Here is a 26,333-nt window from a genome sequence, read left to right as displayed (position 1 = left end):
TCGCAATCTTGGAGAACTAGTCTCTAAATTGCTAGCTAGACTGCAGTACTTCTTATTTGGGTTTGAACCACCCCTGTAACACCCCTGTCCTTTGACTGACATGTTGTTTGACATGAAAATGAAAATACAAAGGAGGGATTGTATTTTCAATTACAATTTTGGCCAGAATTTGTGTGACCATGTGAAAATGATAATGCAAATGGATGCAAGGACCAATTGAATTATCATTTCATTTTTGCCATGGATAATGCAGTTACAATAAGAAACTCATTTCATTTTCATTTAAATGAGTTGCTAGTGAGTGCTTAACAGAGGAAAAAATGGAAAATTCCTCTCTCTCCTTTAACGGAAACAAATAATTCCAACTCACTCTGCTACCTAACTGGAAGTATGTATCAGACACAAGCATTCAAACAAGTGCAAAGCCAGAAGCAGTCACACCAAGCAGGAGCTGAAGATCAGGCCTGGCAGAGCATTACCAGAGAAGATACTCACCTTTTGCCGATGGCAAAAGGGTCGCAGACTTCAAGGATGCAAAGAATATTTTACTATTATATACTAATATTATTAATATATCCCAAATGTTACGGTGGCCTGAAATGGGGGGGTGGTTTACGTATACAGAGTGTTGTCATTTCTCCATGGTTAAACCAAAATGTATAAAAAATAACCTGTAATAAAAGTAGTGAATGTGCACATTAACCGCATATGAATTGTTTGAAAAGAAGAAATGTCTTTGTCCCAAGACATATGGAGCTCACTATATACTGTATGGTATATCCAATATCCAAGATAATGCTGGTTATAAAATGATGCACACTGAAGATGTACCTCTGTGGAGGAAAGAGTGATTATGGCAACAAATACAACACAGTGTGAAATGTGTCTAGCCAATCTGGATTGTGGCTTGTTGCTGGTTCTGAAGTAACCCAGATAAAGAGACCTGCAGTACAGGGGATATGAGGACAACATTCCCCATTTCCTGTCTACAAGCATATGAAAATGGCATACTGTAAACCACTGAGTGGAAGTTCAATATCCATCGCCTATTTGTACAAACAGTCAGCAAAGGTTGTGCTTCTAGAGACAAATAACTGTGAATGGAACATATGACTGCATCACTGAAATCAGGGTAGTATGTGTGTGTCTGTGTGTGTGAGAGAGAAAGAAATTGAATGAGGAAAATAATTGGGCCTCTGTATAACTGAACCACAGTAAATGTGGCCTGCTATTGTGGCCTGAGTCAGTATTGAATGGTTATTCAGACAGTAATACATACAGTGCACTGCTATCTCTGTCAATACATATAGGGCTATCTATAAGTTAGAGGTATTTACTGTCCCTTTTGAAAGACACTGGCAAACAGAAGCCTGTTCAGAAACTGCAGCACAGCAGACCTATTCCATAACATTTGTGTCCATTGATTCTGAAAATATAGCCCAGTAGACCATAATCGTATATTGTCACTCAACTGACAATATTGCTTATGCTTCAACTGTTCTAAATGAAGAACTACAATCCTTACTTTCTGCACTTCAATTTCATTAATTACACTTTAATTCAATGAATGGGCTAAACACCAATATTTGAGATCATTTCTATTATAATATCATGAATCGATTATAATAAGTCAACTAGAAATGTTACACAGCCCCAGCAACATTAACAGCATGGGACAGAGATGCATTTCCATTCTGATGCAAAAAATGCAAAAGTATGCAAAAGTATAATATTGTGCATTACAAAATAATAACATAAAACTGCTTAAACAGACTTTGCTGCCAGACCTTAACAGAACAGGGGATCCCACTCTTCAGTGTACCCAGAAAAAAATGTGCTGCATTTATTAAGTAATGCCTATAATTCACCCATTCACACACACACACACACTCACAAAGCAACAGTGGTAGGCTGCCATGCGAGGCACCAGCTCTTCGGGAGCAATTGGGGGTTAGGTGTCTTGCTGAGGGACACTTTGACACATTGTGAACCCCCAGGTGAACTTCATTATTTTAGTCAGCTGCTGAACTGCATAAAGGGTAAACATGACATTGTTTTATAGACAGGGCTGTAGCCCCATGTTTAAACTTTGTGCTTAAGCTACAAGTAAAACTCGCTACTAGTAAGACTGCAGGCCATCATCACAACTCCATCTGTGCACACTCCAATGCTGTTCGTCAAGCTCATTCCTTTTAACCCCATAAAAGCGTAAGTGATTTTTTAAATTGCCATTCAACATTGCCAGGAAAGCATAGCGGTTAAAGTAAATGACTGGGACCCGCAAGGTCAGTAGTTCGATCCCCAGGCCCTTAACACTGCATTGCTCCAGGGGAGGATTGTCTCCTGCTTAGATTAATCAACTGTACGTCGCTCTGGATAAGAGTGTCTGCCAAATGCCATAAATGTAATGTAATGTATTATCTACAGAAAATAAAAAGGTTATTATAATTGAGATATTATTAATTGCTTTCTTTGTTATTCATTTAGATGAAGTAATTTAAACACATGAACTGGAAAAACAGTTTCTATTACACATGAAAATATATTGCACCCAGTGCATAGATTGAATCATTCAAAACAAATCATACTCATAAAATATAAAATAATATTACATCATAACAAAGAAAAAAAAAAAAGTGCAAATCTGCTGCAATCAACAAAACTGGCCCCGTTTTAGCTCTCTTCAGTTAGGTATAGGCTACTGCTCTTATTTTCTCAGAGTGGTTTTATTTATGCCTGGGCTATCTTTATCATTATTCATTGTTTCTTTGATTTTGTATGAATTCTGTTTTGATTGCAGATAGAACCCATTATATAGCTATTAAATAGGCCAATTCCACATCATACAGATAAATACATTCTGAGTTAATCCATGATATACAGTAATAGGCTATCAAACTAGGAGTGTTGCTCAGTTTAAAAACTTGCAAACTGATTGATTCACTCATGAATGTATTAATCTGTCAGGAAATTATTTTTGTATTATGTTGTTGTCAGATGAGAACTATATCTGTTGCTGTCTCTGGTGCATCCTTTATGTCTGGAGCCCACCCATAGCACACATTTCTAACGTCTTGGACATACAATCGCATCCAAAAATGGTCTTTGATATACTCCAAGGATTATCTTTGCCAAAATGCATTAGGGGAGTTTTCAACTTCCCATCAGAACATGCAATATAATAAAGGCATTTAATAGCTTTTTTTTTGGGTTCCTGATTTTTAAAGATTTTTAAAGAACAGATTTCAAATCAGCCAATTATCAGGTCATCATGGCCAGCTAACATTACCAAACATACTCTAACTGAATTTAGTTAGCCAATAATAACAGCTACCCAATGTTACTAAATAGTGGCCAGAAATCTGGTTAGCAGGCCACCAATGCGACCCTTTCATTCATTAACCCAGCAGGAGCTGTACAGCCAATCCATACATACACGTTTCTTATTGCGCTCCTCCACCTATTGGCCACAAGCTTTTCAGATACAGTATAGCCATGCCCAGAAGAGTCCCAAAGGATTTTTAGAATAACAAATACAAACAGATAAGCAAGATATTGGGCAGAAGTGACACAGGTTGCTAGTAATAACTGAGCATGGTTATATATAATATTTTCAAGTTAGAAAGCCTCATAGAACGCCTTTAATTGCTTGTTTGTATTTTACAAGCCAGTGCTCCTAATCCATTTTTCCTTACATTTTCTTTACATGATGTTTTCTCCTACATAACTTCTGACTTGGTCAAGAGACAATGTACCTGGATACAACGGGTACATTCAGTACCATTCAGAACCACACTGAATGTTAATTTATATCAGTTTCATATACTGTAACTGTCAGCACTGTGACTGTGTTGTGTCAATTACCAATGATAATATAAGAGTTATCTTCCATGAATAAAACATGTTCTTTTTGACTGTGGCCATAAATATGTAGATTTAATATGGAGGCACAATTCAAGCTTGTGAAAGTGTCCACAGGAGGCCATTAGAAAGATGCGAGGATTTGTAACACTCACCGCTCTTACAGATGGGACAGCACTGCTCGGGCTCGTATTCCGGGTCTACACACTCCGTTTGGGCACAGGCAGCCACTGTGCACAGCACCTCCCCGTTTGGCTCACAGCGGCATTTCTCACAGGCTGACACCTGCTCCACACATACACGACAATACAATGTCAGAACACATTGCAGTGCACCAATAGAATCGCTCTCTCGTTTACCTGATCTCTTTCTCATGCAATCACATGACAATACAATGTTAGAACACATACATAACAACATATTGTCAGAATAACCTAGCTTCCCCTTGCAGGTGTCTGTCAGCATGCTATAGAAATGTATTCAGGGAGGGAAGAACTAACCGAATTGGATAGACAAGTCAGAATGCTACCATAAGGCATGACTTGAAGGGTAGGAGCTGTTTCAATAAACTGTGTGTTGCTCTTAATACAGACCATGATTAAACTTTTTCCACAGCCGGTCAGTAGGCAAACTACAGCCTCTCAGCTTATAATTAGCCATTCCAAACAAATTTGTAGTTTTAATGGATAAAATAGAATGAATACTATAAATCAAAAGTATTATGATAATTAATATAATCATTTCTTCTCAGAAATCACAGCTAATACATAACAGAGCTATCATGCATTTCTAATTCTATTCAGCTTGCTGAAGAAAATCAGTGTCAGGCTCTACACCCATTTCAGTCAGACAACTCACAAATAATTAAGCAATATTTATTGAGATTTAATGTAAATGCAAACTTTGGTGTCGGCTCTGCCTCTCATCACTCCCTGTTTTGTAAGTCTGCTAAAACAGAAAGAGCCTGGCAATGCCAGTGCCTTTACAATGTAGAATGAACCAGGCAGCAGGGCAGCTTCGTATGATTGCATCAGGGCAGATGCGGCAACAGGTAGCAGGTAGCACAGCATGGCAGAGCATGCAAAATGAGCAAGGGCCTAAACAAGTAAGGTTGGTGCTTTATATAGCCCCTCCCATTAGACGTAAGAGTCTTGTGAGGGGGCGGCACTTCTCAAGTAGTCTGCCTGAAGTACAGTTGTGTTCAAGAAAATAGCAGTACAACTTCAGTAACCTGATGAACCACTGTTATTAGAAGTAGTGTATCTTTATTGGGTCTCCACATAGGAAAATACAGAATTGATGGCATCACTCCTGTCCTCTATCACTTGGGTGATAGTTCATGAGGGGACTAATGATACAGCTTGCCAGCAGTCTGAGCTGATAAAAAAATATTTTAACAACCTTTTTAAATTTTTAAATAGCTGTGGAAAGTCTGTTTTTATTTCCGGTCCCATACCCACGCTGAGGAGAGTGGCGTGCTTTAGCTGGATCCTCAGTTTAAATACCTGGCTTCAGTCTGCTTGTAGAGTCAACAACCTATGTCTTATCAATAATTTTTGTTTGTTCTGGAACCGCTCCTCCTTTTTTTCACCTGATGGAGTCCACCCCAACAGACAGGGTAGCCATATCCTAGCCGCTAATTTACAGCATGCCCCTCTGCTCCACAGGACTGACTGTTGTTTACATCTTACACCCCCTTACCGGAAGCTGCCCCTGTTCTGGTTGTTGTGCATCAGGCTGCTGTCCCTCCTGCCTGCGATGGTTTTAGATCCGACGGTTCCGGCTCCCCCTTTACCCTTTTTACCCATTTTAGCCCTTTTATCATTTTAAGTATTTGCTCTTTTTTGATCCCATTGATCCACCTTTTTTGAAGCCCCCCGCCCTCACGCTGTCACCCGTTCTGTCAATTACAGTGTACTATCCTCCCTGCCTACGGCAGCCTCCTATGCGCCACTTGTTCATTTAAAATTGGCTATTTTTAATATAAGATCGCTCACTAATAAGGCCCTGCTGGTCTCTGAGCTTATCCTCGACAGAAACCTTGACTTTTTATGCCTCACTGAGACCTGGCAACAGCCAAATGACTTCTCCCAGCTTAATGAAGCTGCTCTACCGGGTTTTTCCTATATACATAAACCCCGTGCTGCTGGCAGGGGGGGTGGTCTTGTTGTGCTCCATCATGAGAACATTAAAGTGACTACTGTCACTGTTCCCCATCACTCCTCTGAATATTTAGCATTAAACCAATAATTATTGTCATTATCTGCAGACCCCCTAAGCCCTCTGCTGTTTTGCTCATTGAATTCTCATCTGTTTGTGTAATGACCCCGACTGTTATCCTTATGGGTGACTTTAACATTCACCAATGACCCATCCAGTGTTTTTACCAATGATTTCACCTCACTCCTTGACTGTCTTGGTACCACACACATATTAATTTCCCAACCCATAACAAAGGTCATACACTCGATTTAATCTGCTGCACCGGTATCACTCCCTGTAACCTCGCTGATGCAGAGTTCCCCATCTCCAACCATAAAGTCGTGCTCTTTAAGGTTCACGCCCCTCTATCAAATTCAAAAGAGCAACGTTTCTCCTTCAGAAACATTAAACACATTGACCCCACAGATCTCTCCTCTCTCATCAACTCCTATCCTAGCCCTCCCTCGCCTCCTTCCCTGCTGACTTACTTAGCCACTACAACGGCTGCCTCTCCTCTTTCCTTGACACCCTTGCTCCCCTGAAAACCGGCACAGTCTCCTTTTCCCACACCGCTCCTTGGTTTACCGCTGACCTCCGCCTGGTGCCGACCTGGCTGACCTCAACCACTACAGGCCAATCTCCAACCTGCCCTTCATTTCTAAAATTCTTGTGGTTGCCGCCTAACTTCAGTCCCACCTGAATGCAAATAAACTCCACGAACCCTTCCAATCTGGTTTCCGCCCCCACCACAGTACTGAAACCGCCCTGCTTAAAATCATCAACGACCTCCTCCGTGCAGCTGACTCCAGACTTCTCACCATCCTCATCCTCCTTGACCTCAGTGCTGCATTCAACATCATTTCTCACCCACTACTCCTGGAGCTCCTGGCTGGCATTGGGATCACTGGTGTTGTACTCTCCTGGTTCTCATCATATCTCACTGACAGACAACAGTTTGTCCATCTGAAGAACCACAAGTCAAGGTGTTCTGCTGTTTCACTGGGTGTCCCCCAGGGGTCAGTGCTGGGTCCCCTCTTATTTATCATCGACCTCCTTTCTCTTGGCACAATATTTCATCACCATGGTGTTCACTTTCATTACTATGCCGGTGACACACAGGTCTACTTTTCCACTACACCCACAACTGCCATTCCCCCCACCTCCCTCACCATATAATAATACATATAATAATATTCTACCCGTATCTCCACCTGCCTGAGAGACATCCAGAGCTGGATGGGCAACCACCATCTAAAGCTCAATCCAGGTAAGACGGAGGTAATCTTCATCCCTGCTCTAACCTCTCCCTTCTCCATTTTTTCCGTTTCACTAGGGGATACCACAGAAACCTTGGAGTGGTGATGGACAACAGGCTGTCCTTCTCCAAGAACATCGCTACGGTGACCCAGGCATGCAGGCTCTTCCTGTACAACATCCAGAGAATCCGACCCTTCCTCACCACCTACTCCACTCAGCTCCTTGTCCAAGCAATGGTCCTGTCCAGCATGGACTATTGCAATTCTCTGCTGGCTGTCCTTCCAGCATCTGCCATCAGACCCCTACGACTGATCCAGAATGCCACAGCCCATCTGGTACTCAATGTTCCCAGACATTCACATGTCACCTCCCTGCTCAGCCACCTCCACCTGTTATGGCTCGCATCAAATTTAAAACTATGGTTAAGTTAAGTTATGGTTAGGTTAAGGCAGTTAAGTGATCAGCCCCTGTATATATTCACTCACTTATCAAGACATATACACCAGCAAGACCCCTCCGTTCCGCAAATTCGTGCCATATGGAACCACCCCTTCGCCACAACTGCACTTCTCGGTCATGAATGCTGTCTGTTCTGGCCCCACGGTGGTGGAATGATCTCCCTGTGGATGTCAGAATGGCACTTTGGTGGATGTCTCTGACCACTTTCACAGACTGAAGACTCATCTCTTCAGGCTGCACCTTTCCCTCCCTGCCTCACCACCATGATTAGCCTTGTATATGCCATAGACTATAATGGCACTTATATAATTATATATAGATATTGTTGTGTTTTGTATTAGCTATTGTATTGTTGTACTCAGGGTATTCTAGCTGCCAACCGTGGTATGCTAGTTTGTAAGTTGATGTATTCTTCAAGGGTTCCGATTGTATCTGTATGGTCACGCTAGGACTCGGAACCGTACTGTCCTCTAGGGTCCTCTTCACACTTGTTCCTGTGCTCAATCTGCACTTCATTGTATGTCGCTCTGGATAAGAGCCTCTGCTAAATGCCTTTTAATGTAATGTAATGTAACATAACATTGCCAATATTTAACAAGACATAATTAAATAAAAAATAAAAAATAGGTAAACTAAAATAAAATAAAATAAAGAAAATAAAAAGAAGAAGCTGTAGCAAAAGCTCTGACATGACTACAGTACCTTGTTTAAATCAATCACGTCTGCTCTGTCGTAGAATAAGACCAACTAGCAGCTAGATTCTAGCTCATCTCTAGGGAAGATAGATAATTATTGGGGGCAGCCTGTAGCGTAGTGGTTAAGGTAAATGACTGGGACACGCAAGGTCAGTGGCTCTAATCCCGATGTAGCCACAATAAGATCCGCACAGCCGTTGGGCCCTTGAGCAAGGCCCTTAACCCTGCATTACTCCAGGGGAGGATTGTCTCCTGCTTGGTTTAATCAACCGTACGTCGCTCTGGATAAGAGCGTCTGCCAAAATGGCAATAATGTAATGTAATGTAATTAACATATGAAAGTATTGGGTCCCATAATTTGTAAAAAATTATCAGAACAACCCTATTTGGGTAGTTTAGATTTAATCACGTAATTAACTCACTAAGTCTGCTCTGTAACTCTGCCTCTCTGTTCTATCACTGATTACTTGTTTAGTTTCAGCGAAGTGTTCGCACCTGTCTCTCATATCACTACGTCTCCTAACTCTATGCAATTGTCTACTCCCTTATCCGGAGCCGTCTGTATTACGTGTTGGTCTATGTGCATCCAGTCCGTGTTTTCATTTCCCCCTTGTTATTGTTTCATTACCCCATTATGTTCTTCACCTGTTGTTTATTTGTTCAGCCCTCCTCACTCATGTGCCCCGCCTAGTATATAATTTCCCCTCATGCTTCTAAACCCTAGTCTCTGCTTGATACTTAGCCAGAACGTTGATCAATTCTCAGTTACCAATTCTTTGTAAGCCTGATTATTTGAGATTCATGAACGACACCCTTTGCCATTGACACCGAGTTTGCCTTATCCTTCCGTTTTGTTTGCCTTATTTTGACTTTCTCCTTCTGCCTTCATTGACTTCATTTTTGCCTAGCCCTTTTTGTACTTCAGCCTGTGACTTTCGGATTATAGAGGATTCTAGCATTGTATGAACTCTGACTACCTGGCTTGATATTGGACTGAATAAAGACAATGTTTTGCATTTTTGCAGTACCTCACAGTACTGGGCTTCCATCTGACACAAAACTGCGGTGGGGGGTTGTACCATGTATGAATTTTTTGGATATTAGCTGCCCAGTAATAAGACAACAGGTTAGGTAATGCCAGACCACCATCTTCCTTAGATCTTTGTAGTGGAGTACTATGCCTTTGGGGACTTTCCTGCGCAGATAAAAGTGGCCTTCTTTAAAAAATTATTTTGAAATGAGTAATGGCAAACACCATTATAAACTTTGAAAAAGATATAAAAATCTGGGAAGGAAATTCATTTTAATAGAATTAATTCTCCCAATAAGGGAAAAGGGCAGAGCACTCCATCGTATAAGATCAGATCTGACCTCCTTATCCCATTTTTAAATATAATTTAAGCCTTACTACGAGTGCTTTGGACTTTACTCATCTTTGTGACGCATTAAGTTAGAAAAACAGTTGAAACAATATAATGTATGTATTTTCAATGAAACTCAGGGTGTAGATGCAAAAGAGATAAGGAAATATCCAGGAGCAAAGCCCCATGCATCTGATCAAAGATGATCTACAGTTACTTGTAAGTGCTGTTACTGTCAGAAGATGTTTGATCGAAGCTAAGCTATCAGCAAGAAGCACTCGTAAAGCACCATTGTTGAAAAAAGGGCATGTGCAGAATCAGTTAAAATTTGCCAAGGAACACATCGATTGGCCCAAAGAGAAATGGTGTAACATTTTGTGGACTGATGAGAGTAAAATTGTTATTTTCGGGTCTAGTGGTCGTCGACAGTATGTCAGACGACCCCCGGGTACTGAATTCAAGCTACAGTACACTGAAGACAGTGAAGCATGGTGGCGCAAAAATCATGTTATGGGGATGTTTTTCATACTACGGTGTTGGGTTCGTATACCAGGGATCATAGATCAGTTTGAATACATCAAAATACTTGAAGAGATTATGTTGCCTTGTGCCGAAGAGGAAATGCCCCTGAGATCGGTGTTTCAACAAGACAACGACTGCAAACACACAAGTAAGTGAGCAACATCTTGGTTCCAGACAAAAACAATGGTTATGCAACTAAATATTAATTCAGTCATTTAAAGTGAAGGTAAATCTTGAAAAACTGGCAACAATTTCTTCTGTTTATACAGTTTGAAGAGAATTTGAAGAGAAAAATGTCGACACCGCCATTTTTTTGAACAGATTAATATTCCTTTTCTTTGCTTCCTGTAAAAGAATAATGCAGACTTGATAAAATTACTAATGTTTTGATTTGGAACTGAATGTGTAATGTTTCCACTACATTTGAAATATTTAACTAAAAGCTACTAAAAAATATTTGCACTTCATTCTCTTTTTTTAAAGCACTGCTATTTATTTGAACACAACTGTAGCTATGCAGGTTTTGCATTATTTCAGTCAGACAACTCTTGCAGTCTAATTACCAAAGTAATGATCTATTATTGGTAGGCAGGCTCTACTCTATTTCAGGCTGATTGTCCCTCTGTTCTGTGCTTGAGTGTTGCATTCAGACACCGAGCCAGTTACAGGTAGCCTGGAAGTTTGGAAGGTGTGTTGCCCCATATTCGGGTAACCGTATCAGTTTTTCTTGAATATTCTCTTTCACCTATTAAGTCTAAATAGACTCTCTCGTACGAGGTTTTCAGTACTGTTTTAGTTGGAATTTCGCCGGGGAGTTTTCTGTCGTGTTTTCTGTTTTCCCCTTTCCCATAGATTATATTAGGGAGATCTCTAGATTATATGAATGGTTATCACACATCCTGCGGGTAACTTTAAGGCTCCCTTTTCGGTCGTGTCCGGTCCTCCGTCCCTGCTCCCTTACAGTAATCCATACAACGAATGAATGAAACTTGAAATTGCGGTGAAAAGTGCGTACCTCCAAGTGCAGACCAACCCAGGCAAACTTTTCTTTTGGCTGTTCAGCTGAAAATCAGGCAGGAGTTCCCCGATCTTGACTGACATGATACTCAAGCATGCCAGAGTGTACAAAGAGGACAATGCAAATGCATGTCCTTTAAAGGTAACTTGTGCAAGCAGTCCACATTTGGGAAGATGGCTACAATAGCACTGTTGGAGACCACACAAAAGGGGCACACTATGAGTGAGTTTAGAACTGGGCAAATTCCTGGCACATGAAGATGACAATCTCATGAATCTATAGAGTTTAACCGGATCTCAGTTTGCCAAGCAACCTATTCAGTTTGCTGGATACGGTTCCATATGATACAAAACAATAGTTGTGCTCTGCCTCACCTCCATCAACTGCTCAATTCGCGTTCAAATGATGTTCCTTATGTTTGCTACGATTCCGATTGCAGACTTAGCAGAGCTTCCTGCCATGCTAAGCAATTAAATATGACAAAATAAGATGTACCAAGTCTCTGAGGCTAAGGATAATTGAGGGTGTTGTAAGGTTGTAAGGTTGTAAAGTTGTTCATATACGCATGCTTGGGGACATTTAATTTCTAAATAAAACACGTGAATGTTTGATAAAGGTTTGTATGACTGCATCAGGGCAGATGCGGCAATAAATGGCAGCATTCCAAACCGCAGCAGAAAAAGCCCGGTAAGCCCAAGTTTTAGACTGTGTTGTGAAGAAAACCAGCCACGCATCATGTGCTTTGGAGGAGAGCACTCTGGAATTCCAAATTGCGAGAATAATAAATAAGGCATACCAGCATTTAAAAGCTGTAACAATAACCTTAACAACAAATTGAATTGCAAGCATTAAATACAGGGTAATCACAAGCAAATGGCCCTGACAGAAATACATATATGCATACATAAAGTGCCGTGAAAGTATTTTCCCCCGTCCTGATTTCCTCTATTATTTTGTATTTTTCAGACAGAATGGTTTCAGATCTTTGAGACAAAATAAAATATTAGAAAAAGGGAACTTGATTAAACACAAAACAATTTTTAAAAATTACTATTTCATTTATTTTATGAAAAAAGCTCTCAACCACCCAAATCACCCCTGTGAAAAAGTCATTGCCCCCTTAACCTTAAAAACTGGTTGCAACACATTTTGCAGCAATAACTGCCATCAAACTTTCTTTGCAGAAATGTATTTATTCAGACAAATTCTTAGGTTTGGTATGCCATGATCAAAGTAAACTCTCTTGGAAACTATTTCTTCTTAATGTTCAAAACTTTTATTTTTTCCAGTAAGTCTACTGCTTGGCATATTGGCTGTTTTTATTCTTATTTCTCAGCCTCATAATGGCTTCTTGACTTTCATTGACACAACTATGGTCCTTATGTTGACAAAAGCCAATAACTCCAAAGGTAATGGAAAGCTTAGAAGTAACTAGATACTGAAAACCTTCTTATACAAGCACTAAGGAAGCAATTGAATTAGTTAAAATCCTTTGAGTTCTCATCACATTGTGCATGTGGAAATGCTGTTACTTTCACTATTAAACATAGCCGTGAGTTCGACTATTTTCCTATTATGTTCCTAAGATCTGTCTGTTAGTTTATCATTGTTTACAATCGTTATTATTGGAATTTATTATTTTTCATATTCATGTCTGGTGTTCTGTTTCATTAGTCTTTGCACTCATCTTCCCGTGATGTCTGAGTCTGAATGTTTACGAGCCAGAGTCACTCCCCTGTCTGCGTGCTCCACTATTCGGGTGTTTACGGTAGTTCCGGGGTTCAACCTTCCTTCCAATCTTGCATTCCTTACTTCCTGCTTTCTCTCCATTTCATGTTTGTAGATAGCATTAATATACTAATCCCAACTAACATAGAATTTGTCCAGTACTAATTATACTAACTAACATTCACTAGTTTTGGGTATTTGTAATTTAAATCACATAACTAACTTAATAATGCATCTCCAGTTTCAATTCTGTTCTGTAATTCTGCTTCCCTATTCTATCACTGATTACTTGCTTACTTTCAGCAAAGTGTTTGCACCTGTCTCTCCTTATCACTACATCTCCTGATTCTGTGCAATTGTCTACTCCCTAGTCTGGAGCCGTTTGTATTACATGTGTGTCTTTGTGAATCCATTCCCTTTTTTGTTTCCCCCTTGTTATTGTATCATTACCCTTTCATGTGTCTCACATGATGATTATTTGTTAGACCACCCTCACTCCCATGCCCCACCTAGTTTGTCTCATTCTGTGTATTTATACCAGTGTATTTATACCTGTCCTTTTCAGTTGCACCTTGCTAGTTCCTCTTGTCCTGTTGTTGAGTCCCGAGCCCTTTATTCCTTCCCCCTGGTCTAGCACCCTTGTTCCTGAGCCCATGTTCCCGAGCCCTTGTGGCATTCTGTCCGGTTGGTTTTCTGTTTTCTGTTTTTCGTGTTTGACCCCTGCTTTTTGGCCCCTTCTTTTTGGATCAGCTTTTGTACTTTTGCCTGTGTGGACTGACCCCCTGGGTCTTGGCCTGTTTTTTTTTTATTACACTCTGTCTGTCCCTTAATCTGCCATTAAACCTGCCATTTTTCCTTACCCCATTCCAACCACATTTCTTCAGCGAAGTTGACGATTCACCACTATCCTTTCAGGTTTTAATAATAGCAGTAACAATTCCAGTAATTTGAGCAATTTCCTACGTTGTTGATTGCTTCATGCAGGCCAATAATTTGACCCTTCTGACACGCAACAACATCTTTTCCACAACCACAGGATATGTCTTCCGATATGGTTGTTTAAGAAATGAGAAGCTACTCACTGCATCAGTTAGGGTTAAATTAATTGTTGCCAGTAAGCTCGTAAGTATTTGCTTATTTAAATCCAAATGGCAACTTTTTTTGACCAGGCAGTGTACATCTCCCCCTGGATCTGAGTGAGTGTTTTCCCTGACAGCTGGAGACCTGGGTTGCTGCATACTCAGCTCCCTGCCAGGTCTTGAACAGCGGGGTAGTGTCAGGACTATGTGTGTGCTAATAACTGTGTCATGGAGATTTATCCCCAGACAAAATAGACAGAGAAAAGTGTTTTCCATTGGCAGGAAGCTGACCAATTGATCTATGCATATTTTCAACGTAGGAGGCATTTCAAATACAGCATTTCAAGTCAAGCATGTTGATGTCTGACCATTTTACCATCTGCAGGTGAAGCATATTTTGGTTATGTAACAAGAATACAATAATAACAGCAATGTGTTTTGTGTTTACTTAGGTTCCCTTTGTCTAATTACATTTTGTCTACAGGCATTTATAATAGCCAATCAGAGAGGTTACATGTCACTGCATAATCAAGGCTCATAATTGTCGGTTATGAAGCATATGAAGCATTTCATTTATGCAGTTAGTTATGAGCTATCTACTAGAGGGCAAATGTTATTGTGACACCATCAAGCACCCAGCTAATTTGCATATCAGATGTGGATCGGCTGAACTGCAGAATGTCCGTTAGAGTGAGACCAGAGTGAGAAGAAAGCTGTTCTCAAACAAATGCTCAAAATTAAAAAAGTATAAATACAACCCAAAAGTTGTATTTATTGTGAGAACATTTTGAGAATCAGTATAGTTTAAAGAAGGACGTTTCTAGGTGAAAGTATGCCAAAGTAATTTGGTGCCAAAAAAACAGAAAACTAAAGAATAAAGAGTGGAATTAACATAAAAGTGCTAGCTTACAACGAGCTCACTAATTAAGCCTGCAGTCAGTACAACCATTCTTAATGAAGATGACGAACAGTCAAAATTGTGTTAATTTTAAGGGAGGGTGTGGTAAACTACTGTCCAAGCAGGAAAACGTGGTATGGCCGCCTCCTGAACCTAAATAGGATCTTGGAATTCTGCTGCAGAGCCCCCTTTTAACAAGGTTAGTGGAGATTAACATTATCATGCAGTATCACTTCATCAAAGGAGTCTAGGACATTGTTGGAACGTGGAAGGCTTTAACAGTTTGGAGTAATGGCTCTCTGATCCTGAATCTGACGGATCTCCTCCAGTAGGGACAGTTAAATTGACAAAACAATAAACTTGAGCAGCTGATGAATGCATATCAAAGAGTGGAACAACTAGTTCATAGTACGGGCAGAACAATATGCCATTGACATAATAAAATGTTCAAAGTAGCAGCACAGTTCACAACTCTGCTTTCATGAAAAATGACCATTGTTACCAAGAAAATGTACTTATGCAGACTTGCCAAAACTGGGAAAATGGAGGTCAGGGGACCAAGGACATGTCAGCATCAAGCTTGTGGTGTTTATTCTCCCATTTCGTAAAGCACAAGGAAATCATGTTTGGAAGATTTAGCTAAAGACAGGACATACAGCCCAAAAGTGACAATAACATCACAGTTTACTGGTGATCCAGTCTATAAAAAAAACATTTGGGGAATTCTACAGAAAAACTGTACCAGGAAATTAATATGAGTAGAGACAGAGTGACAGAGTGTGCCATCTGGGGCATGCATCTCTAAATTGTGTAATCAACATACATCCCAGCCTAAAATGACTACATGTCATGCAAATGGAGTGCAATACAGGACATACCAATCACAGAAATCATCCCAAATTGCCACTCACAATAAGGCTGCACTAACAGCAAAGTGTGGTCAAGTAGCAGCCTCAAATGTAAACTAATTCAACAAAGAAGACTGAACTTGGTGTATCCCTCTCTGGAAAAATCTTATGTAAGGTAGTCAGATATACAAGCCAGTTTAACAATTATTCCCTAAAACAGTTCACTTTTTTTTCACATTCCTGCCTATTTTTGTAAATAATTTCACTCTGGCAATGAATGCCGATTCAGTAATCAATGCCCCTCACGCTGACGACTGATTCCAATTGTCTACTGCGTGTGGTTGGATTGCTCATCTGCGTGTCTCTTGATTTAAGCCCTGTTTGTCTTTGAAGCGGGACTTGTTTGTTGCATTGCCCATAGCACATTATTTAGTTTTTCCTTTGTGCATTATGTGAGGTGTGACTGACAATTCTCAATTACCTGTTGTGACGGAGTATATGGGAGATAAACCCAATCTTCGTCATCTAAGGGTGAGGTGAGGACAGTCTGTCATACCTTCACTTTCAGATTTTATTTGGTGCACAAATGTTAGACACAGGACCATGGGAAGATGGGATTCCTCTGGGAGACCCTGTTCGTAGCTTCCAACTGTCTAGGCCAAGAGTTAGAGTTTTGAGGTTATTGCACCCTTTTTCCACACGCTTGCTCTCATTGGCTGTTTGTCCACATAGTTAACTTCCACCTTGTTTTAAAGCTATCTTTCAGAAAGAAGGAACTTTAGGCTGAGTTAAGGAGGACCCAGGAGTACTGAGACCCACTGGTAATTAAGACTGGCTCAGACTCCCAACAGTTTTGATCAAGCGTAAGGGGAAGTCAATATTCCCTTTATCCATAGGTGGAAATTGTTCTTGGTGTCATTGTGTGTCTTTTTCCCGTAGTGTGCAGTTTCCCAGTTTGGCAGCCATCTGATATTTACTTTAGTATAGCGAGGTGTTTCATTTTGTCACTTTCTAAACTCACTATTTTTGTGATTGTCGTTGTCTTTGCCTGTCATTGGATATACAGCAGTAAGTCACTGTTCACCACTGTCGCCGGTTACATCCTTGTCACTTTCTCGTAAGTCTCTTGCACGGTCAGATGAGCCTAGTGACCGTTTGGTGAATATCTTTGGTTGCTGACTTTTCTACAAGTCAAGTGGTGTACATGGCCATTGGAGTATCGCCCCTCTCAGAGGAGAGCTTTGCAAACTCACCAATAAGCTCTGGTTCCGTGACTGAGATCCCCATCGCTGTTTTGTGTACACTTCCTCAGGGCTCTCAAGTTTCATGAAAAACTCAGAGTGAGATTGCAAATCAGGGCTGGAGCAAATCGACATTGTGTATGTTTTGGTCGCAGAGGCCCCTTGGCCGAATCCACTTCTCCCAATTATAATTTAGTTTATAATTGAGTTTATATAAACTATATAAACTATAATTTAGTTTATAATTAAGTTTATAATTGACCAGCACAAATAAAACAAATAGAACCGAAAATGACGGGCCAAACCAATAAGACAAACTTAGCTGATTAAAATAAATTGATTTATTTACACATGTAAGAACACATCTTTGTGAGCATTTGTGCGAGGGTGTGACTTTGAGTGAGTGACTGAGTGTGTATGTGCGTGCGTGACTGACTGTGTGTGTGTGTGTGTGTGTGTGTGTGGTAGGGATGAATCGATATTAAATTTTACGGTACGGTACGGTACGATACGATACGATATCTTCAAAATATCACGATATCACGAAATTACACGATATTGCCAAGTGGCGCAACACAAAATCTCAGGGGGCCCCGCAAGGTTTAGGCAGGGGGCCTTTTTCAACGGGGGAGTAGATTGGTGCAGTGTCAAGTAAATTGAATTTTTGATGCCCTAGAACCAGCTAATAAACTGTAGTAGAGGACTTTATGAGTATATTATTACAACAACAAAAAAAAAACAGTTGCCAGAGTCGAGTCAGTCGACACCGCGGCGAGAGAGAAAGAGTAAGAGAGAGAGAGTCTCCTCCACTCTCTCCTCTGCAGTCTCCACTGTCACTATCTCCCCTACAGTCTCCCTCGCTGTATTCTCCTCTGTCTCAGTCACTGCCTCTTCCACCATCTCCTCTGACCTGGCAACCATTTCAGGGGGCCGGCTGTTTGCTGCCCAGAATGACAGAATGTTCTTTTGCTTCTTCCCTGACATCTTTGAAATAGACAAATGCAAACAGTAAAAAATAGTCATACTGTCTGTTCATTGTTTACTCTTTACACTTCAGCAGGGGCAATGCATCAATAAAGGGTGCTAGTGCGCCGCCTTAAAATATTGAGTCGAAAAAAATCTACAACATAAATCAACCATGATAAATATGAAATAAATTAATGAAATACTTAGTGTTTTTCTTGTAAAATTGTCTTAGACTGTAAACCCCTGTCAGTAAACATCTTCTCATTGGCTGCTCAAGCAAAACATAAGGAATTGCATTTAAACTTTCATATTCGCGCATATTTAAGCAATGTTCCCAAACATAGGCTAATAGCAGCTAGTAGCTAACGTTAAGTTTGCATAAAGTTCTTCGACATGGGAGGTTAAAAACCTCCCATTGGGACTTTGCATTGCAGCCAAACACTACAATTCATAGAAAAAAAAGATGTCGAAGTTTTCAACTGAAACGATATTTTACTATTTAAAACGTACTAACTTACTGGAGCGTTGTTCACAGTATACCTACCCATCAGAGCACACCGCCTTTCTGAGCGTGCAGGTGCAGAGTGGGACAAACGCGGCAGATCCTCACAGTAACCCCACCTACCGGCCAGACGGGTAAAGATCACCAAAAAATGTCAAAAGATCCTCAAATGTCCAGACGTGGCTCCAAATCCAACGAGACTGCTTTTAAAATCATGTTTATTTCCGTGTAGTGGGTTTTATCCCTTCTCGGCCGACTCACTCGTGAGAAAAGACAGGTGTGGTGTGTGAGCGTGTGAACTGGTTGAAATGCGTGTGTCTCACGGTCAATGGGTGAGACTTGAGAGGTTTGTTTCCTACCACTTCCTACCTCTGTATTAGTATTCCTGCGTTGTCAGTTGAATTAGAGGGTTAATGTCTTTCATGTATTCCCATCTCCTTGAGACATCAGGAGAATTAAATTGTAAAATTTGTTGTTTATTATAATGTTAGGGTTGGTAAGACTGCTTACTCAGTCTAATTAAATTGCAAAAATGTCAGTAAGACTGCTTCCTCAGTGGAATTAAAATGTAAATGTTTTTGTGTATTCTAGTGTTAGGGCCAGTGTTCACGAATTGGAGACGGGATATCTTGTTTGTCTTTCCTGGCCACCTTGCTGTTCCCGGTTTTAGGTATTCTAGAGAGGTTGAGTTTACATATCGTTTATCTTTTCGTTTCAGATTAAACTTGTCGACCGATTTTAATAGGTTATTTTCTTCATTGGCTAATTGCCAGGGAGGTATTAAGTCCCTTTATTGTTTACCCCTTCCTCCTCTGGCGTGCATCTCTGGTCTCCTGGTCCTCCGACCCCGCTCCTTTACATATTTATTTACGAGAATTTACTATTCACTATCCTAATTGTTACTAGTTACTGTTTTTGTTTTACTAATAAAAATTTTTTATATGTACAATAGGTAAGATTTTTGTGTTGAGACATTAATTAAGCCCTTCCTATCATTGCAAAAAAGCTCACTGACCTGTTGACTCACCCTCTGCCTGTATTTATAGTCCTTAAATTCAGGTTTCAAAATATACAGTTGATGGACCGACACTCTGCACCAACACATTGTACAGGGGTGAAGGTATTAACCGTTTAAATAAAACTTGGAGACCAGCAATATAGAGGCTATACTACAAGCTGCAAACCACTCATCAGTAGTAAGAATTGGAAGAGATTACAATTACAAGTACAGAGATGAGCCACAAAAGTTCTGGAACAAAGTTTTATAGACTGATGAGGCAAACATTAACCTCATCCAAAGAAATGGAAAGGAAATGTGCAGAAAGGGATCTGCTCATGATCCAAAAATAGATCTGTGAAGCCCGGTGGAGGAAGTGTCATGGCTTGGGCTTGCATGGCTGCTTCTGGAGTGGGCTCACTAATCTTTATTGATGATGTAACTCATGATGGTAGCAGCAGGATGAATTCAGAAGTCTACAAAAGCATTCTGACAGCCAGCTTACGGAGAAATGTGTCCAAATTGTGAGGAACAGCAAGACAATGGCCCAAAATAGTTGGTGATGTCATTGGGTCACATGGTTGATACAGTTATTGCAGACAAGGGATATGCTACCAAATATTAAGTGCTATTTACTTTCATTTACTTAAATACTCTCTGTTCCAATACTTTTGCTCACTCAACAATTGGGTGGTCTGTTACCAAAGGTGCAATGTTCTAAGTAGTTTAACACATTGAGGTGTAAATACCAGGATATAAAAGCTGAAATTCTGAACTCTTATCTTGTGTTCATCTTTTTACCTCAACCCCAAATGTATTCAGTGTATTGCAAAAACAAAGGAATTGGCCTTACTGTTCCAATAATGTGTATGAAGGTGCATCTAAAGTAATTTTAAAAAGTCATATCTCCAGCTAATTGCTAGATTGTGCAATCAACATGATCTGTTGTCATTACAATAAAGAACACAACGCAACTTTTTAACAAGCATATGTTTTTATATTGTAAGTGTATGTTACATAGCCTACTGTCTCTTCGCTTGACTGTACGATACTTTTCTTTAAACCCCGTCACTTTAAAACCCTCGTACGATAATTTAATATTTCTCATCTGGCAATGGTGGTTATATTTCTCTCCCTCAAAGGAATTGTGGCTGTCATGGCTTATTGTCTGGTTGAGACATCATCAATGTTCCACTCAGGAAACGCTCTTTCTGTATTTCACAAATACTCACTATGCAAAATGAAACAAGCAGCAACAAGGTCAAGCATTAGCTTAAGGTCAATTTCATTCCTCTTTAGCAGACAACGCCGATGACAGAAAGACTTCTCTCTCACCCATGAATTCTGCACTTCTTGATCACAAAGATGGTTGAATATGATTTGTGAGATTTGGAGGCTTGGACGCTTGGCCGTCAACCCCGCTGTCCGTAACGCCCCCAGGACTGCTTCCAGACGTTCCAGGTGGGTCTGGGCTTTGGACCACGATGTCATCAAGGTATGATGCCGCATACTCCCTGTGTGGCCTGAGGATTCGGTCCATTAGGCGCTGGAAGGTAGTGGGGGCTCCATGGACCCTGAATGGTAGAACCTTATAGGCCGTCAAGGGTTGAAAACGCCATCTTCTCTTTAGCTCTGTCAGTAAGGGGTACCTGCCAATACCCCGAGTGAGGTCCAGAGTACTGATGAACCTCGCGGGACCCAGCCTCTCCAGGAGCTCATCCACCCTGGGCATCAAAAACCGATATCTCATTTAGCCTCTGAAAGTCATTGCAGAACCTTAATGAGCCATCTAGCTTCGGAAACACGACAGGTTCATCAGTACTCTGGACCTCACTCGGGGGTATTGACAGGTACCCCTTACTGACAGAGCTAAAGAGAAGACGGCGTTTTCAACCCCTGACGGCCTATAAGGTTCTACCATGCACTTTGCGATTCTTCAATAACTCCTAGCTCTAGCATCGAGCGTGCCTCGTCACAAATTGCTTCCCTCCTGGCTTCAGGGATCCGGTAGGGTCTCAGCCTCACCATCTTTCCTGGCTCGGTGATGATGTCATGTGCAATGACCGTGGTCCGTCCCGGTTGGTCAGAGAACACGTCCCTATTCCAGCTTAGCAGCTCCTGGAACTGGTGGGGGGAAAGCTGTTGGCCCATGGGGACTTCAGGAGGGCTCTGGGAAGACAGGTTAGTCGACAACGCCTGTACTGGAACCAGACTGGGTTCATACCACCTTTTCAACAAATAGATGTGGTATATTTGGGAGCTTAGTCATTGCCCCGCCTGCCTCACCTTGTAGTTGACCGGTGAGATCCTTTCCACCACCTCATATGGCCCATGCCATTTTGCCAGGAATTTGCACTCTTGCCTGGGCCCCTCTGTCGTAGAGCCTAGCTTGTGCCTCCTGGGCTTGGCGCACGTGATCCCTCACTGTGGGCCAGACCTGTGCCATCCTATGGTGCATTTTCTCGACATGCTCGATCACGGTAGTGTGTCGCATCAGCTGTTGTTCCCAAGCCTCATTGGCCTGGTCCAGCAGGCCTTGTGGTCTCCGACCATACAGCAACTCGAAGGATGAGAAGCCTGTAGATGCCTGTGGTACTTCACAGACAGAAAAGAGGAGGTATGGTAACAGCTGGTTCCAATCCTTAGCATCACTTTCTATTAGCTTCCTCATCATTTGTTTTAGGGTCTTGTTGAAGCGCTCCACAAGCCTGTCAGTCAGTGGGTGGTATACGGAGGTTCTAACCTGTTTGACTTTCATCAACTGACACAACGCCTGCATTACCTTTGACATAAAACAGGATCCCTGGTCTGTCAATATGTCTTCTGGTATTCCCACTCTACTACATAACATGAACAGTTCTTTGGCCACCGTCTTACCAGTAGCTGTCCTCAACGGGGTGGCTTCCGGGTACCTGGTGGCATAGTCAAGGATGACCAAGATGAATCGATGCCCTCGACTGGATTTTGGAAGGGATCCAACAATATCCATCCCAATCCTTTTGAAGGGAACATCATAATTGGTAGGGGTATTAAAGGGTTGCGATGAGTTGGACTGTGAAGTTGACACTGCGCAGTGTCGGCAGTAGTCTTCCACTGCTCTCTTCACCCCTGGCCAGTAGAACCTCCTAGTCACCCGCTCATATGTCTTCTCAGACCCCAGGTGAGCCCCAAGAGGGTGGGAGTGAGCCAGGTAGAGTACCTTAGAAACATACATTCTTGGCACCAACAGCTGGTTAAAAACCTCTTCATTATTTTTAACAACCCGGTATAACAGCCCATTGTTCACCATAAAGTGAGGATAACCCGATGGACTGACCCACTCTTGGGGTTTGGCAGTGGGTGCTTCACGGCTTTCCACGCTTGTGCTACGTTGGGATCTTCGTGCTGTACTCGAATTCAGTGGCTCTCTCTGGCTGGCCACTGTGGATTTGCATGACCTCAGACCAGCAGAGGTTATCCCCACTTTCACTCCTTCCAGCAGGGACTCCTTGCTCCTGTAATCTTGGTGGGGTAGATGTCCCTCTCCCGGAATGGTTAGCCCGGGGGCTATTGACTTTCTCTGGGCTGGATTGGGATTCCTTTGATGGCGCTATGCATACCTGGTTGGCCGGGGTGGTTTCTTCTGCCTCGCACCTCTTGCCGGTTGTGGCATCCCTCAGTACCTGGAAAACAAGCCACAGTCTCTGCTGATTAGGACGGGCACCGGTAAGCCTGGGACGACCCCCACCCTTGTGGACACTGTGCCTTTTGGGGAGTGTATTGTGACCCGACTCGTGGGGTAGCTCTTGTCGTCGCCATGGATACAGGACACCACAACAGGGTCACCTTGGGCCTCTTCCACAAACTCAGGCCATATCAAGGTGATGCCACTCCCAGAATCCCGCAGGGCCTCCGTGTCTCTGCTCTGGACCTTCACTGGGACCCGGGGGGCTGACCCGCAGGACTCGACCCATCCGGCCGTAAGGTAGCCACATGGAAATGGGGAGGTGGCTGAACCGGCTGTCGGCATTGGCTCTGTCCTCTCAGGACAATCTCGGGCCAAATGTCCCTCTTTCCCACAACTAAAGCAGCATCTGTCACCTGGTGGTAAGGGATTTCTTGACAGGGGTCTTCCATCTCTATTCACCTGTGGTACTTCCATTCTCTTCCTGTAGGGGGGGGCTGTTACTGTTCCCGGTCTTCTGTGTCTTCGGGGGGCTGCTTGCAGCCTTCATCAGTTCCTGCATGACCTGGTGATTTTCCAGCAGCGTAATCAACCTGTCGACCTCTAGTGCCCCCTGTTGTTGAAATTATATATTCATGTGATTATTTCATTATTAATTGCTTATCCTTTAGTAATTGCTTATACTATTATTGGTTGCTTATGCTGGAGTGATCCAGAGCATACACACTTATTAAAGTATCATAACTTGCTTTGTGCTAATGAATATTATTTTTGAGATGTCTCTCCCTTCCTGTACTGTGGGCCTCCAAGGCTACGGCAAAACTGTGTGTTCTGCATTATCTCGTCTTGGTGCCTGAGAGCCTACGGTAGCAAAAACATAAGTCCTCGCCATGGAGGCTACCGTGGAGATTGTCCTCCCCCTAGACATCAGGAGTTAAAACAAGATAAGATACATTTCTCACGCGTAGGGAATGTGCAGGTGCGCAGGCCCCTGCGTATCCATCGTGGGAATGTTTTTGAGGACACATATCTGCATAAGCAGTACCTTGAAGGGGGGAGATATGAATAAACTAACTGTTGTAAGGAGAAGAGTGGTGGATTGTCTTTGAATATTGATAATTGGGAGTGTTTAATCATTTTGGGGTGTAAATTTGTTGTGCTCCACGCATACATATATCCAGACAAAGGAGTGAAACCTCTGTCCTTGTTTTTGCATCTAACTTGGACCCTATGCGCATAGTAAAGATTGGATTTTATTTACTGTCTCTGTCTCTGAGTGTTTTCTTACAGGAATAAATTAAAATTCCCACCACACCCCCTGCTGGGATACATATCTCCTCGCCTCGGTAGGGAGTGCTCTTACGCACATATCCAGTGTGACTCTGTCCACCGGGGAGGGTCCTTCTCCCTTGGTGAGCCACGTCTTCACCTGTCGCTGGAGCGCCTTCACCTGGGACCGCGCAGGCACTGCAGGGTCATAAGATCATCGGCGAACTCGTTGTGCTTTTGCAGGGAGGCTATATCCATACTGTGCTAGGACAGCTGGTTTGAGCACAGTATAATTGGCAGCATCATCTACCACCAAATCCCTGCACGCCTGTTGGGCCTCCCCGCTCAAAAATGGAGTTAAGATGTGAGCCCACTCTGCCCTCAGCCAACCCTCTCTAGAGCTCAAACAGCTCTAAGTATGATTCCACATCATCTTCAGCTGTGAGTTTTGTTAATACTTTCTCGGGCGTCTTCTTTGCTGTCCTGCCGCAGAGCTCGGTCACGGCCCTTTGGAGCATTTGCTGCGTTTGTAGCACTGCTGTGAGCACCTCTCTCAGGGCTGGATCCATCTTCCTTTATGCCGTCCCTCAGTTTGATCTGGGTCACTGTGCCTGCATTCTCCACGACATGTGAGATCCCAGGTCAAAAAATCAAGCAGCAAAAGGTTTTAGTGAAAACTGAGGTCAATTTATTCTCACAAAAAAACAGTGAAGGGTAAGGGGTGGTGGGAAAGATGCTGCATTGCTTTGAAGGGCAAGGTTGGTTTGCCTATAGATGCTCAAAAACAAGCAAGAAAGCAGTCTTATGTTGAAGTATGCAGGTCATACTTCTTGGTAATTATGGTAGGTATTCTTACCTACAGTCACTAAAGTTCAACTGACTGATGAACTCAGGATAGCCCCATTTACAAATGAAATATCGTCAAACCAGAGCCAACAATCCTATATGTAGCAATTCAAAAATGCAATGTGGCTGCTCCCTGCTGTCAGAATCTTGGTAGTATTTTTTCCTGGACGGTGGCATTCTTGCTAAGAAACAGAATGCCAAATGAAACACGAAACCACTGTAACATAGACTCACTGTGTTCCAAACACCAAGTTAGCTGACAATGTTCTGAACAGCGCAACTTTCACAATGAATAAATAAGAAACTACTTCCATATCAGCTTTGGTTTGTGTGTGTGTGTGTAAAGTCTAATTCCTTCCATTTTCATGAAAACCTGGTACGAGTCACAAAGGTGATCTGTTTCAGCATGCATTGACATGGTAATGGTGTTCCCCTGTGACAGTGTGGTGGGGAAGCTGCTGCTAACAAGAGACAACAACAACAGCGCAGAATTGGCTAAAAGTGTTCACGCACGTACACACATCATTTTATATTGATGGTATCAGTTTTTAATTAATGTTAAGATGAACTAGGTAAAGATCTGCCTGCATAACAAGTGCAAAGCTGTAATAGTTCTGTTGGCTGTTCATGAATAGGTGTTTGTAACATTGTCAACCGAGCTAACACGGTCTTACGAACATAGGAAAGTTGTGTAGTTATTACAATAATACAGCTCTTAAAATCTCACTTTTAATCGATTTACTATTTCAGAATAACTTAAATATGTTCTCTCTGAAGTGTTACACAAGCTAGCAGTGCTCTGGCTTGGGAACGTGAGGTCAATCGTCTGTGTTAGTGCTGTGGATATATGTTTTGACTTCAAATAACTAAACCTGTTATTTCAGTTTATCTAGGCAAAGGAGGACGGCAGCTAAAAAAAA

The 26,333-nt window shown here is 41.9% G+C and overlaps 1 protein-coding gene across 1 annotated transcript in view; it reads right to left on the bottom strand.

Moving 5' to 3' along the window:
• vwc2 (von Willebrand factor C domain containing 2) overlaps window positions 1–26,333 on the bottom strand; it is a 94,798-nt gene that overhangs the window by 28,296 nt on the left and 40,169 nt on the right. Inside the window, exon 3 of the mRNA XM_061258784.1 lies at window positions 4,017–4,146. Within this exon, the coding sequence (XP_061114768.1) occupies window positions 4,017–4,146 (130 nt within the window). The remainder of the gene's footprint in view (window positions 1–4,016; window positions 4,147–26,333) is intronic.

The sequence above is a fragment of the Conger conger genome, chromosome 1 (assembly GCF_963514075.1).
Source record: "Conger conger chromosome 1, fConCon1.1, whole genome shotgun sequence".
Classification (NCBI taxonomy): Eukaryota; Metazoa; Chordata; class Actinopteri; order Anguilliformes; family Congridae; genus Conger; species Conger conger.
This window is presented reverse-complemented; position numbering and strand designations above follow the sequence as displayed.